This window comes from Plasmodium vivax, chromosome 12, assembly GCF_000002415.2.
Source record: "Plasmodium vivax chromosome 12, whole genome shotgun sequence".
NCBI lineage: Eukaryota > Apicomplexa > Aconoidasida > Haemosporida > Plasmodiidae > Plasmodium > Plasmodium vivax.
Window position 1 is genome coordinate 2125560 of NC_009917.1, and position 14307 is coordinate 2139866.

At 44.2% G+C, this 14307-nt stretch overlaps 4 protein-coding genes across 4 annotated transcripts, besides 11 other annotated features; 1 reads left to right on the top strand and 3 right to left on the bottom strand.

Moving 5' to 3' along the window:
- Positions 1-1104: 1104 nt before the first annotated feature.
- Positions 1105-5946, top strand: PVX_117770 (hypothetical protein, conserved; the record flags this gene model as incomplete). Its single annotated transcript, XM_001615798.1, has 1 exon — positions 1105-5946. The coding sequence occupies exon 1, from the start codon at positions 1759-1761 to the stop codon at positions 5944-5946; it is 4188 nt and encodes a 1395-aa protein (XP_001615848.1). The 5' UTR covers positions 1105-1758.
- Positions 2128-2151: a microsatellite.
- Positions 3201-3275: a microsatellite.
- Positions 3943-3972: a microsatellite.
- A 295-nt stretch (positions 5947-6241) lies between the features above and the next one.
- Positions 6242-7372, bottom strand: PVX_117775 (tRNA intron endonuclease, putative). Its single transcript, XM_001615799.1, has 3 exons — positions 7058-7372; positions 6801-6916; positions 6242-6653 (listed from the first exon to the last, which is right to left on the bottom strand). The coding sequence occupies exons 1-3, from the start codon at positions 7161-7163 to the stop codon at positions 6570-6572; spliced, it is 306 nt and encodes a 101-aa protein (XP_001615849.1). The 5' UTR covers positions 7164-7372; the 3' UTR covers positions 6242-6569.
- Positions 7031-7116: a microsatellite.
- Positions 7373-7844: 472 nt separating the features above from the next.
- PVX_117780 (RNA binding protein, putative) lies at positions 7845-10162 on the bottom strand (the record flags this gene model as incomplete). The annotated part of the gene is made up of 2 exons (XM_001615800.1): positions 10123-10162; positions 7845-9682 (listed from the first exon to the last, which is right to left on the bottom strand). The coding sequence occupies exon 2, from the start codon at positions 9651-9653 to the stop codon at positions 7845-7847; it is 1809 nt and encodes a 602-aa protein (XP_001615850.1). The 5' UTR covers positions 9654-9682; positions 10123-10162.
- Positions 8190-8226: a microsatellite.
- Positions 8796-8829: a microsatellite.
- Positions 10086-10117: a microsatellite.
- A 956-nt stretch (positions 10163-11118) lies between the features above and the next one.
- On the bottom strand, positions 11119-13824 carry PVX_117785 (hypothetical protein, conserved; the record flags this gene model as incomplete). The annotated part of the gene is made up of 1 exon (XM_001615801.1): positions 11119-13824. One exon carries the CDS (start codon positions 13822-13824, stop codon positions 11119-11121), a length of 2706 nt encoding a protein of 901 aa, XP_001615851.1.
- Positions 11142-11249: a microsatellite.
- Positions 11660-11754: a microsatellite.
- Positions 13110-13152: a microsatellite.
- Positions 13825-14135: 311 nt separating the features above from the next.
- Positions 14136-14162: a microsatellite.
- The last annotated feature ends 145 nt before the right edge of the window (positions 14163-14307 follow it).

Consider the following 14307-nt stretch of genomic DNA (forward strand, 5'->3'; position numbering starts at 1 on the left):
CTGGGTTTTCTCAATTTTAAATTTATAAAAAAGTGAAGAAAACAGCAGAGCAGTGGAAGGCAGCGAAGAGCAGCGAGGAACGGGTGGGCAGAGCAACGCGAACAAGGGGGAGGCTTAAGAACGTGTCTCCCGAACGGAGGTGGCAACTAACGCATTAGCAAGTTGCACGCAGGTGAATAAGAGTAGACATTTTGTGGGCGTGCCCCGAGGTGGTACCCCTTTTCGATGGTTCACTATGCAAAAAGACAGCCCCCACGTATGGGATGGCAAAACCTTTGCAAAGATTTCTTCCCAATTTTTTAACCCTGTACTATACCGCATTGTTTACTTATATACGTCGCGTACGTTTTAAAAAATTGCTTTGTTCGCTCGGGGGGGGGATTAAAATAGAAAAACTGCTTTCATTACCAAATGGGGAACTTTTACTGTACAAGTTGGTCACCATCCCCTTAACATTCTCGCCAAAATAAAAAAAAAAAAAAAAAACACCCTTAATGGTCGTTCAAACGATACGAATTAGCATTACAGTGCCATGAAATTACAATTCAGCTTTTTTCCGATTTAAAGAGAGTGAACCGGTTGCCCCGCCCCCTTTCAAGAAATGGCGGATAAAACAATTGCCAAGATTCTCTGCGTGGGGGGAATACCTCCGGCGAAAGAGGACTTGTGAGCCGAATGGGACATGCGGGATGGGCAGTCCTGCCGACACGACATTGCGAGTATGAAGTTGCTACAATATATGCTGTATATATACATTCTTACGGGTGGCCCTCTTTAACGATGTGGTTTTTTGTGCCAAAAGGGGGAAAAGGGCAAAACTTTTTCGAATTAATTTTCTCATAAATAGGTAAAATACAAAATCCGTTTTTTCCACATAATAGCATTCCAATTCGCGGTGAGAAAAAAAAAAAAAAAATTTCAACAAAATGCACCAAAAAAAACAGGTGAGGAGGCGTATTTTCCTCCTACCATGACAGTGCCGCGTATTGCAGCATTGGGGTAGCATTTCTGCCGCATCTTGACCTCATTTTTTAGCGGCATATTTTACGCCCTGCTAATTTGTTGCCTGCAATTTTGTCCCACATCTCATCCGATATTTGAGGTAGCCAAAAAGGGTTCCAAAAAAAAAAAAAAGTTGTGATAACCTGAAAAGGGACAGTACCCGCCTGTAATTCTTCTGCGAATTTTTCGAAGCGCATTTCAAATGCGAGTGAAGGATGCGCTGTACATGCAGGTTGTTTTTGTAAATAACATTTTCAAGCATGACATTTTATAACGTTTGCGTGACGTTCAGGTGACATTTACGTGACGTTTAGGTGACGTTTATTTGGGAGGAATAGGCATATGCTCCATCCCCCCCCTGAAGGCCTGTAAGGAGCATGAAGTAACGGCAAATTTGCCGAAGAAAAATAATCCGTACAAAAGTCCAAAAGGGGGAGTAACAAGTAAAAAAAGCAAATAAGTAAAAATAAAAAGAACCAAATTAGCGTCAGCGTTAACGCATCGTGATGCTTCAAGCGTGACCATGCGAGGTGGAGGAGAAACAAGAGCGAAGTAAACAGCGCCCAAAGTAGCAATTTGTAGAAGACCCGAATTGGGCTGAGAATTGCGGCACTGGGGAAAATTGCAGCGTTGGTTTTTGCTCAGTGGGGAATATAAGTTGCTGCCCCCCGGGTAGAAAGTATTTCCCACGTGTATAAATTCCCTTTTTTGGCTGCCACAAAGCGCGTTTAAGCTCCACACGTGAGAGAACAGAAGATGGAAAACTCCTTGAGCACCCCCGCGAACCGCGTCGTCCTAGTGGCGCTGAGGAGTTCCCTAAACAAACACAACATTAACTTTGTGGACGATGAGAATACGTACAACTCGGAAATATTAAAGAGGCACCTGAAAGATTTGAAACAGCTGAAGGAGGATATTATAAGGAAGAGGAACCAGTCCAAGGAGGCCATCCGAAACCACCTCGAATCTTTCTTTATCAATGAGGGGGACAGGAGTTGCAATTTTGACGCCTTTTACGATAAGTGTTTGAATATTATTACGAGGTATTTGGTGTCATATAAAGAAATAAACGACATTTTATTGGGAAGGAAAGGGAGTGACGGTAGGAAGGTAGGCAACACGGGAAGGGGTAACACTGGAGGGGGTAACACCTCGCCAGGAAAGAGAAGCAAGGGAAGCAAAAGCAACGTGAAGGGTGAGGAGCAGCAACACGGAGAGGGAAACAACAGTCTGTTGTACGAGCTGATAAATAAAAAGTTGCTCATTTATAACAACAAATTTCTGTTTGACTATGATGACGATAGTGAGATCTACACGTCCAGTGAGGAGGAAATTCTTATTGAGGGGAGACCCCTAAAGAAGAAAAACAGAAGTGAGAAAATCTCCAAGAGGGGCAGCAATGGGGAAAACACGAACGAATGGGACCCCCTGGCAAGCGCGGAAATGAGGGACAGCCAGGAAGCAACCCGCTCGTGGGCCAAAAGGGAAAAAAAAGACAAAGTTGTGAGAAGATGCGAAAAAAGAAGAATTAACCTGCTTAAGAGGTACCCCCCTTATCTGAGGGACCTGATCAAAATTGTGAAGGTGGCCAAAAATAGGGAAAAAAAAAACTTACAAATTAGTTTCCTAAACAAGTATGGAGACGATGTAGATAGAAACAAAATGAACACCCTCTTTAATAAACTCTACCTGTGGAAGTGCTACATGAACAACAGAAGTTACATCGAGAAGAAGAAAAGAAGAATGCTCTATCGAATTGTGAGGCATAACATGTTGAAGCATTTTTACAAAAATCACGACATTTTTTTAGAAAAATTAGTTAAGAAGAAAAATGCATACAACAATTTAAGCGTGGAAAATGTGAAGAAGCTATTCCTCTCGCATGAATGTAGTGGGAATGCCTCACCAGGAAAATCCACCAAAGAGTGTAAAGTGTGCAAAGAGAAAATGAAGATGCTGTTTTATGTTACCCTTTATGAGAATCTGAATTATTCGTCCGTTTTGAGCAACCCCAATGTGATGGCCTCCAAAGAGAGGAATCTTCTGACGCACCTTCTTTTGAACAAAAAGGAGAAAAGGAAAACCCTCAATGTGAATTATGATATAAATTACCATGCAGATAAGCACATTTACATGTTATCCAAAAATGACATTTTCTGTGATGTGCTGCATGAGAATTATTTGAAGAACAGCTTCAACGATTTACTGCAGAGGATTAAGGATGGGAGTAAGGGGTACAATTTGCTGTACGTAATTTTTAACAAGTATAAACATAAAAACTTTTTAAATTTAAAAAAGATAAAAAAATATTTTGACGAACGTAATAGCAGCACTTCCAGTCGCACGGGCAACGTCAGCACGAACAGTATGACCTACAAAGGGGACCGCCTCTCCCTGAGGGATTCCTTTTATGACATTTTAAAAAGTAACATCATTAAGGATGAAAACAATTCGAGCATTTTTTTCGATAAGCTGTTTCACTCCTTCTATAATGTGCTCTACTCACGTACGTACAATGCCCCCAGTAGGAGCAACTCACGGTCGGCCAAGAAGAAGGACATAGAGCTGCTCAACGTGGATGACCATAACTCAGACTCTGACGACTTTATGTTGGTCGATTCGGCCAGCGGGTTTGTTAAAGAGCCCACCTATAAAACGGGCACGAATTTCATGATGCAGGTTAAGTATAAGAAGGTACAGCAAAGCGCTATAAAGGAGCTCCAGCAGAAGTACCTCAACGTGAAGCAGATGAACGATATTGACGACCGATACATAGAGGATGGCGCTTGGCAGAACAACACGCTGTCTAGTTACCACTACATGGGGTGCGTCCGCACCAAGGGGGGAAGTTTCCAAGACAAGAACTTTGCGCAGGGAGATGAAGAGAAGGGCAGCGGGTTGGGAGCTTTCGAGAGGTACATAAACAAAATAAACGAAGAAGTGGCCATCGTCGTGAACAGCGATGACAGTGATGAAGATATGCTGTGTAGCCACGGAAAGGAAAAACTGCTGATGAACTATTTGAAGGGGAAAACGCTTCGAAGCGGAAGCGAAATTGGCTACCGAAATGAAAACGTAACGCTGGAGAGGAGTAGAGTGGAGGATCTGAAGAAGAACATAATTGTGCACCCCCTGATTAACTCCAAATGTATAGGGTTCAAAATAAACGTTAACGATATTGCCAATAGGAATCTGGACGTGTACTGCGTCAACAATGGGGAATATGTAAAGGCATACAAAAATACGATCAGCTATTTGAAGAACCAAATAACTCCAGAGATGAAGAAAAACTACACGGACTTTCAAAACATTAAGAGTAAGATTAAGAAGAAGGAGATGAAGCTAAACTCCGTCAACGATTTGTTAAGCAACAAAGGTTCGGGAAAGCACCAAGCGTGCTACATAAATAGCGGCCAAACCGACATCACCGGGGCGAAAAAAAGCAACAGCGTCACCGAGTACATCGTCGTGATTGAGGAAGACATGCAGGAAGAGAAATACAAAATTGATATTTACAACTACGCAGAGTTAACTGCCTACATTGTAAATTCGAAGGAGGAGAAAAAAAGAGAATTCTACTGGAACTTCATCAGGAACGAAATATATTCCCACAAGTGGATGAACAAACTGCAGTTCAAAATTCAGAATTATAGCAACATGTATGTGAATAGCTTTTTTAAAAAGAACCACCTCAGGTCCATCAAGGAGTACCTCTACGGGTTAATCATAAATCTGTATTATCAAAATGTTTACGATGTGTCTCTCAACATCCAGCTGAGTAGTCACTATGGGCAGTACGACCCTACCAAGGAGTACGTTCTGAAAAATATACACCGCAACTTAAATGAGCTGTACCAAAATGTGATGAAGTGCATCCAGAGCGATATTCTAAGCAGCACGTGCTTTATGGACTCTAGCAGAATCACAGGGGAACAAGTGAAGAGCAGAATTAATGACTACTTGATGAATTACCGCTGGTTGGAATGCCAGCCGGATGACGAAGCGAAGGAATCCTTCCAAGGAGAAAGGAAGAAAAATATAGACGATATGATTCGCAAATACAGAACGGTGCTCCTGTACTATTTGCTCTACATTTATCCAAAATTTCTGTACATACTAAATATTATTCAAATTAAAAACTTCAAAGAGCAGATTAAAAGTACCTTGCCTGAGAAGGACGACCAGCATGTCCAGGACGCACAGAAAGATTTTACCTCCCAAAAGAAAATGCTCAGAAAGGCGAAAAGCAACCATGTAGATGTGGTGAAAGAAGAAGGGAACGAAAATTCCCCCGAGTTTTATCTCCCTGATTATGTAAAAAATGAAAAAAATATTCTAAGTTCATTTGATTTATCAGATATTTTGCTAGCCAATTTTAGCGACCATTTTGAAAGGACTCTCTTCCAGAATGTACTCAGTGGGGTCACCAAAATGGAAAACGTGAAAGATGAAATACATCCTACTTGCTTAAAAACCATGGAGCATTTTGTAAAAAATGAATCCTACTCCATTAGGAAGAAACTAACCAATTCGCAGCTGGCTATGGTCTTTGCCGTTCTCAATGCCTACCTCTGTTTTGCCACAACACAGCATTCGATCTTCTTCAACGCAGACAAGTTGGGCAAATTCCTCCTCCACAAAAATGGCAAACTGGAATTCGAGCGGTACAGCAAGTTGGCCGCCCAGGGGAAGAGCTACTTCCCCGCAGATTTTAGGCAGAAATTTTTGGAGACCTTCCTGCTAAAGAAGGACCAGAATTTTATCGCGTCGGACAAACTCAAGTGCAAGCTGATGATTTATATTCTGCTCATCCAGCTCTGCCTCATGGACAACGCCCTGCCCGTTCAGCTCACGCTCATTAATAGGAACACCGCCGCTCTGCTGACCCGGCTGAACTTCTCCATCGTCGACAAGTCGCTCGTGACGTTCAACTTGAGCGCCTAGTGGGGGGAAGCGTAGCCCGGAGTGGAGACGCGATGCGAAGCGAAGCGGGGGTTCCCCAATGGGAAGCCCACCCGGTGGAAAAGTCCACCCATTGGGGACCCCCCCACAGCGTTCCAGCAGAGCCTTCCCCGCGTGCCGCACCCATATGCGCACACACACGCATATACCCACATTTCGCACTTATTTGTCGCTGCTCATTTTTTAATTTCCCCACGGGCGTACGTACGGACCGTGCCGACCACGCAGCCCTCCATTTTCCGATAACAAAAACTGCTAATGTTTTACGTTTTTTTTTAAAAGGGTTGTGCGTACTATTGGCACTGTAAGATGCGGTACGATACGATACCATGTCGTACCATGCCGTACGACACCAAATGATGTGATAACAAAATTTGATTCTTTTTTTTTTAACCCCATTTGATGAATCCAAAAAGGGGAGTCCTCTTCGGTTAGCCTCCCGGGTGGGGCATATACAAACCGTTACGCGGTTGACATAAATGTGGTCCGCGCCGCTGGGGGGAAATATACCCCACAAAGAGGCTACTTTTGTAGGCGGCTATATCCCAAATTGGGGAATTATATAACACCCCTGATTTCTTCCCTACCGCTGCGCGCTGGGCACATCAACCAGGGGATCCTTCCGTTTTTCTAAAAATTTCCTCGTACTTAATTTCTTTAGTGTGTCCATTCACATATGCAATTATTCCCTGCGGGGGAGACGGCAAAAAGGGGATGGCATCAAAATGGAGCGGCTTGATTGGGCGGCCTCGCTACTGCTATTTAATGACCCCAAATTGGGGAGACAGGATAGGGTTCCCACTTTTTTGCAACGTGCAGCGCAGCAAATGTCATACCTTCTTTTTAACACTCTCGCATATCCTGCATATGACCGTTTTGTCCTTATCACTTAGGGGCGCGTTTTCCTCCTTTACGAACATTAGCGCGAATCCGTGTTCCGCGTCGATGTCCCCTGGAAGGCAAACAAGGGGGAGAATTTGAAACGGTGCAGAGGGGGCGGCCAGTATGGGGGTGCACTTCGCTTCTCATCACGTCGCAGACGGGGAGACGCCTCCCCATTAGCACGCAATCCGGGTGGGCCACTAAAACCTACCCCTGTACAGCACAAAATCGGCGCCATATTTAATCCCATCCGATGTGGTGAAGTTCCTACTTAGGTCAGCCAAAACGAGGTTCCTCAAGGCAGCTCTGCTCGTCATGAGGGGGAGAGCCAACAGGACCTCTGCTCTGTTAACCGCAGTCGTACTCTCCTTCTAGCGAAAAAGAAAAACGACTCTGTTACTCTAGCTTGTGATAAACTTTGGGACGTGCGCAGAAGATACGCCAATTTGTGTTGTTCATTTTTATACGCAGCGGGGGATGCAAAAATGGAAGGGCAGCTGTAGAAGTTTTTTTTTTTTTTCCTGCCGAAATCCCAACCCGATATGAACGAAACTACAAATGGTTTGCGAATTGTACAAAGATCCCTTTTGTGACACAAAAAATGGGGCATTTTTTTTAAAGGGAATCGGAGCGATTAAAATGTAACCACTTGGGAAACAAAAGTTGTATACAAATTTGGGAAGGGCAAAATATGCTTCGACCAATTTGAAATGTGCATATTGGGGGGGGGGGAGCTCTCCTCCCCACACAAATGACAATATGCTTCAGTATTACTAAAAAAAAAAATAAAAAACAAAATTAAGGTGCGCCTGTGGAAGAATCATCAAAGGGGCCTATCTCCGCTTCGCAGCAAAATGTAAGCGCACGAAGGGTGGCCATATTATTTGTGTACAGATAGGCCAATTTGAGGAAGTTTTTTTTCTTTTTCTTCCTTGAAAGTGCAACCGCCCAGCTATCTGCGCTTTTTTCCCTTGGCGCCACCGCTCTGCGTTGGCTGCTTAGGGGGCTTTTCCGTGGGAGAGGTACTCCTCCTCGGTGGCAAAGATGGCCTCGACTTTCCTGCCGGCGAAGGTTCTACCCTTGAATGTGTTCAAAGCATTCTGCGCCTGGTCATTCGATTCGTACTCACAGAATATTTTAACGGCATGGGCATCCGTTAAGTTCTTATCAATGGCAATATTTATGTTCAGCAGGTTTCCAAATTTGGAGGCTTCCTCTTCTATTTCTTCCTTCAGCGTGTCGTCAACTTCGTCTTTGGTGACGAGATTGGACAGGCGAATAATCCTAGAGGTGCTATTACTTAGAGCATGATTCGAATGTGCTAAATTTGCATTCGATTTTGAAAAGGAATTGCCATCATCATTATTGTCCTCCTGACCATCACCAGATTTATGTTTTTTTAAAATATCAGGTGCTTGTACAATTACACCACTTCTCTTGTCGACCTTTTGCAGAATTAGGGGTGCGGTGATACCCTGCTTGTCTTTTCCCAACCCTTCTCCCTTCTTCCATCCCATTTTTTCCATCATCCTTGTAGCAAAATCTTTTTTGACTGGAGCGGCAACCTCTTCACTTGTGTCATTTGGCACTTCTTTGTTTTTCTTCTTGTAATCATCATTACTTGGATCTGACAGTTTGGTCCGATTAACATTTTCGTAAAATTTCTCACTCGTTTTTTTTTCCTTTCCATATTCTTTATCGTCATATGGTGTGTCCCATTCGGAGCGCTCCCTGGGGTTGTATTCCCCCCTCGCAGTGAAGTTCCTTCCGCTTATGTCGAAGTGGTTATATAGGCTGCCTCTGTTTCGTTCTTTCTCCTCATCATGTAGTGGAGGCATTCCACTATTTGTATAACTGTTACTGTTATGATCAGACTCGAATGGGAATTTACCCACCGCAGTGGCACCATTCGGTTGGTCATATCGATAGTAATTATTTTTCCGATCATATTCTTTACGTCCATTTTTACCGTCCATTTTGTTTGTTTCTTCCATTTGTCGTTCCTCTTCTAGCTTTTTCTTCTGTGCAGCTAGCATGATGATTTTTTTCCTTTTTCTTTCTTTTATAATTTTGTTCAAATCGTTTGGCCTGTTCGGATCATAATCTTCATTCGCGTTTGCGATGAAGTATTTTTCGTACAGCTCGGCTTGGAAATATTCCGTTGGAGGAGATGTAACTTCCCCTGCACCTGCGCTGTTTCTATTACCGCCACTGCTATGGTCTTGTAACTTTCCCTTTTTTATGTTCACTTCGATGTTTTTAATTTTTTCCACTTTTGCAGAAATTACCTGACCGTTCAGGTGATTTGTGGAGATATTTTGTTCAGGCCGATTATTACTGCGCTGAATTTTGTGCAGTCTGTCGCTGATTTTTCTTAAGTCATCCTGTACTGATTTGTTTATGTTAATTATTTTTTCAATGTGTGTGTCATTCTTCTCCCGTGTTTTCTCCCCATTGGGAGTATTTTTTCCCTTGTGTGAGGTGGCCCTCTCTTCATTACGTCCTACATCCCGATCGATGTAAATGTCACTATCACAGCTATCTTCACCTGCGTTGATATGGTTATGCTTGCTATATTTCTCGGCCTCATCATCCTTCCTGTCATTCTGGTCACTATCCATTTCTTTATTCACATTTTTTATGTTTGCAATTTTCTTTTGGATAATGGCTGGCGTGATGAGAAATTTATTTATTTCAATATAGTCGTTTTTTTTTGCTTCACTGGAACTATTTTTGTCGTTATTGTTCCCAATTTTGTTGCTGCTATTTGATACTGGGGGGGGTAAATCGCCATATAGGCTATCCATTTTGTTGCCATTAAAAAAAAATATATCGCCTGAAAATGGGGGGAAATTACAAAATGCCGGGCGAATTTTTGTCCCTGCCCATTGGAAGGAATCTCATTTGGGGGGAAGAATCATCAGGAAAACGCTAAACCCTCGAATGGTCATGCGGCCAGGGTACGAACGGTCAAGGCGGCATGGGCACGGACCCATGTTAAGGGATGAAAAGCTTTTGGATCGGAACATACATATCCACAAGCGTGCGCATGAAAGTGGGGTACGCGCAAATGAAAAAGTTGTATGTCCCTTGGGGCTGCCAATGTCCTGTGCTTTTTTTTTTTTTTTTTCCCTCCCCCGGTGTCGACGCGAAAAATGCTCCTCACGCGCTGCGCCAAGCGGGGTTACTCATTTGTATGCCGCGCTATGAGTAATACCCGCATGTAAATAATTATGAATTCGTATGTGAATGTGAATATATATGCCTTCTTCTTACCGCCATCATTTTGCTTTCTCCCGGCACTACCAAGTAGTACATCCCCAAGGAGTTAGCGCCCTTCCCGCGAACATTTATTCGTGTGCGCGAATAAACACGAGGGGAGACGGGCGTATTGGCCAAGGCGGCGTGGCCATGGAACGGAGAATGGCGCAGCGGAAATCGCTCTTAAAATGTGTTCCTCATCGTAAATAGCATATATATATTTTTTTTAACTGAAAAAGTGTTTCACACAATGAGTGCATGTTGGGAAAAAAAAAATAAAATAAGGCAAAATGAAGCAAATAACATGTGGTACACAGCGTGGAAAATTTGCTGTGGAGGGGCCACAACACCTCTACGCTTGCGAAAACATCTTAGGCGCTCTACAAATGTATATACCTGTGGTGTGCACGTGAGAAGTATCTCCAGCTTGGAGCTAATTGTGCGAAAAATGGTTCGCATTAAACAGCGGCGTGAGTGATGTGACATGACGTGTTAACACGAAGGTGGACGGGTTGGGGGGGAAGAGCAGCATTTATATGGGGGAGTCATATACAGGCGGTAAGCAAACCATGTGCTGGTAAACCACATAATAAGAATAATGCATCTGATGCGAAACACGCGCTGTGCTTTGCCCCCAAGCTGCCCTCCCAATAACGCATTCGTGAAGGGCTCCACGAGTGCCGCTTTCCCTAAAGAGGGGAAGAGGGGAACAAATGGGAGACGCCACCAAGTGGCGAAACGCAAAACGAAAAAGCAAAAAAGGTATGTACATACAGATGTACCTTTTGGTGAATATCAAATGAGAACTTTAAAAAAAAAAATGTTACAAAGCAGTGAAATGGAAAAGTGAAGGATACAAACTGGGAGGGGTTATAGTCCAGGTAGGGCCAGCCCACCATGTAGGTTACACAAATATAGTGCGTCAAATTAAGCAATTTCAAATTGGGGGAGCTGCTCCTTTTAATGGCGTTGTGCGAATAGTTGTGACGCTCCGTATCATCGACGTGCACATTAGCTAGGGGGTCCACCGCTATGTACATTATACGGCTGGTGCAGCGCATATTTTTTTTCCGTTTTGAAGGGGCCCCGGCCATTTGAGTAGTCATTTGAGTTTGCAACCATAATGTTACTGAACGGAGGGCCCCTTTTCATTTTGTTGTATACGTATCTATTCGTACGATTTGTCGCGCGATTTATCGTGTGCATGTTGTAGGACCCACGGTGGGTGTCATATGAGGCTTCACCTGGGTAGGCACTTTTCCTTTGGTCAAATGGGCTAAACAGGGTCGGCCTGGAGTAATCGTGGCTTGCAAGTTGGTGGTTATATTGGGGGGGCAAAAACGGAGGGGGGTGCGCAACGTCAGATCTTGTAACGTCGGATCTTGTAACCGCTGCGTGTACGTTGTAGCCACTTTGCATCTCCGAAATGGAGACGCCGTGGGGAGTGCCATTGCCGTAATTCTGGGCGCCCTCACCGTTGTAGGCGCCGCCCATACCACTAGCACCACCGTAAGACGCATTTCCATTCATGAGGGGCGCTCCAACATAGGCACCAATTTTTCCCTCACAAGTATGCAGACCAGCTGAGCCATTGCCATGCAGGATGCCCATTTTGCTACCCCGTATAGAATTTACATAACTCAAATTTTTAAATCTATAATTTGAAGGGCGGCGAGAGGATGCACTGCCAAAGTTTCGCGCACCTCTGCGTCTGGGGGGGCCATGAGTTTTCACATGCGCTCCATGGTTGTTATTTTTCTGAGCGGTATCGTAGGGGGTAACATTTTGGGAAGATCCATTTTTGTGCCAATTTTTGTTTGCACTTTTTCCTGCCTGCGTACAGGGTGACGATGCAATGTTATGCAGTAAATCCGAAATGGTATGCTCCTTAAGCTTTCCAGCGTCCGTTGCACTTTTGTTAGTGTCCGGCCCCTCCTGGTTTTGGTTGCTACTCTCGGCCAACTGCGCGTCGGCAATGCTATACAAATCTTTGTAGTTAATAAAAACGAAAGGTATGGCTGGGTTCTTAAATACTTTGAACAATTCCGCGCAGATGTTCACCCCCACGTTGAGGTACACGGCATGTTTTTGGTCGACATATATATCTATATTGGGCGTTAATTCGTTTTTCACTTTTGGGAAGAGCACATTGGCGTAGTAGAAAATCTCCGTCTCGTTCGAACTGACATTAATGATGCACCCGATTATCTTTCGATTCTGGAGGCACAACACAGAGGCAACACTTAGGTAAAATTCGCACTTAAATGCATGCACAGTCAATACATCGTCTTCTAATTTTATTAATTTCCCTATTTTCTCTATTGGTATGTCCTCTTTCACACTTTCGGGGGTTCCCATTAACCTTATTCTGCTTTGCTTGCTGAGTTGATTTTTTTCTTCCGGGAAGACGCACTCTGCTGATTTGTCCATCGTCGTATTTGCCGATGCGTCTCCGCTGACATCCCCGCTGGCCTCCCCGTTCGTGGCACTGTTCACCATTCCATCTTCTGCGTCGTCACTGATCACCTCCTGGATGGTTTCTTTCGTGATGTCCCCGCATCTCTGGGCGCCCTGTCCCTCCCCACTGTGCACATTTGCGTGGTGCGCATCTGTTTTGTGCGCATCTCCGTTTTGCCCCTCCTTATCGCTCTCTCCAGGGGTGCCCGGAAGGCGCGCAATCGGATCGAAAACAGGTTCTTCACCGTCATCCACACTACTGTCTTCATAGAAATGGCGAAGTCGCTCGACACATTCATCCCTCTCGGAGGCCTCATCCTCGGAACAGTCGACGCTCGATTCGTTTCCCTCACTCTGATCGGATTGTAGAAAATCCACAGAAGTGTTTTGTTTTATCAGCTCAGAGGCACCTTCTCTATTTTGGCTAGCCATGTCGAAATAGGCCATTCTGATTGCGAGCAAGAGCTCGTCCACTTCGTTCTTCCCATCGATGATTATTTGTCCCTTGTACTGTTTATCTAAATATCTGGCAACGGGACCTTGCTGCCGTTGTTGTTCCTCTGTCGTTGCTTCGCCTACCCCTTCTCCCGCCGCTAACCCTTCTGTGCTTTTCAACCCCCCCACATGTTCATTTTCATATAAATAAATTAGGTGGTCTGGATCCACGTCCCTATACTTGCCATAATTACTTTGTGCTGACGATGCGACGGACAAATTGTCTTCATAGTCCTCCATTGCCATGTTCCTTACCTGGGCGTTGCTCATTAACAGTTCAGTCTCCTCGTCGCCGTCCTTCAATAGGGTATCCTCTTCGTCGAAGTTGTCTCCCTGCAATTGGATAGGATTGCCTCTGTTCACACGGGGGGAATTTTTTCCTGCACAGTTTTTTCCGCTTATCAGCATAGTTCTTGTAGGGTTACCCATTTTGTTGTTATCGCCATGGGGTGGATGCTCCGTACTGTTCAGGTGGGACCCCTCCTGGTATCTCCCCTGTATATCCTCCGTATATTCGCCGCCCTCCACTCCTCTCTTCCGCTTTCCCAAATGGCCATCGCTGTCACCAATTCTGACATGCGAAAGATCGGTGTCTATCACCATGGAGTTGTCACCAAATGGAAGAATTTCACATCCTTCCTTGGAGTTACTTCCCCCCTCTATGTTTCCCTTCATGGTGTGGATATCATGGCTGCTACTGCCTACCATTTGGGGGTCATTTCCCTCCTCGTGCCTTTCCAGAAGATCTTCCATTGACGTTAACATTTTTCAAATTGGAAAAGCAACAAAAGGGGTCAACAAATGGAGTATAACAAAAAAAAAAAAAAAAAAAAAAACGCATTAACGTTTAACTCATTGGTTATGCTTTCATGTAGGCGCGAATGCCACCACCATCCCTGGTGTGGGCTGCTCAAAGTTTGGTTCTTTTTTTTTTTTTTTTTGTGACTCTACATAAGCAGCGTGGTCCCCCTTGGACGGATTCAACTTTATTCACGCAGCGTAGCAACAATGTACGGACGCTTCTATACACGTCTTGTGCGCATACGAATAAATGAGTTGTAATTTTTTGAGATGCGCCTTTGCGACTTTTTCCTTTTTTTTGACAAACAAATGGAACAGTTACAATTTTGTGGGCGACAAAAATGGAGAGGCGTTCAAAGTGGAATGGAAAAAAGAATAAAAAAGCGAAATGTAGAAAAGAAAATAAAAAAAGGAGGAAGAGAAATATGGCAAGGAAAGCGATCAAAT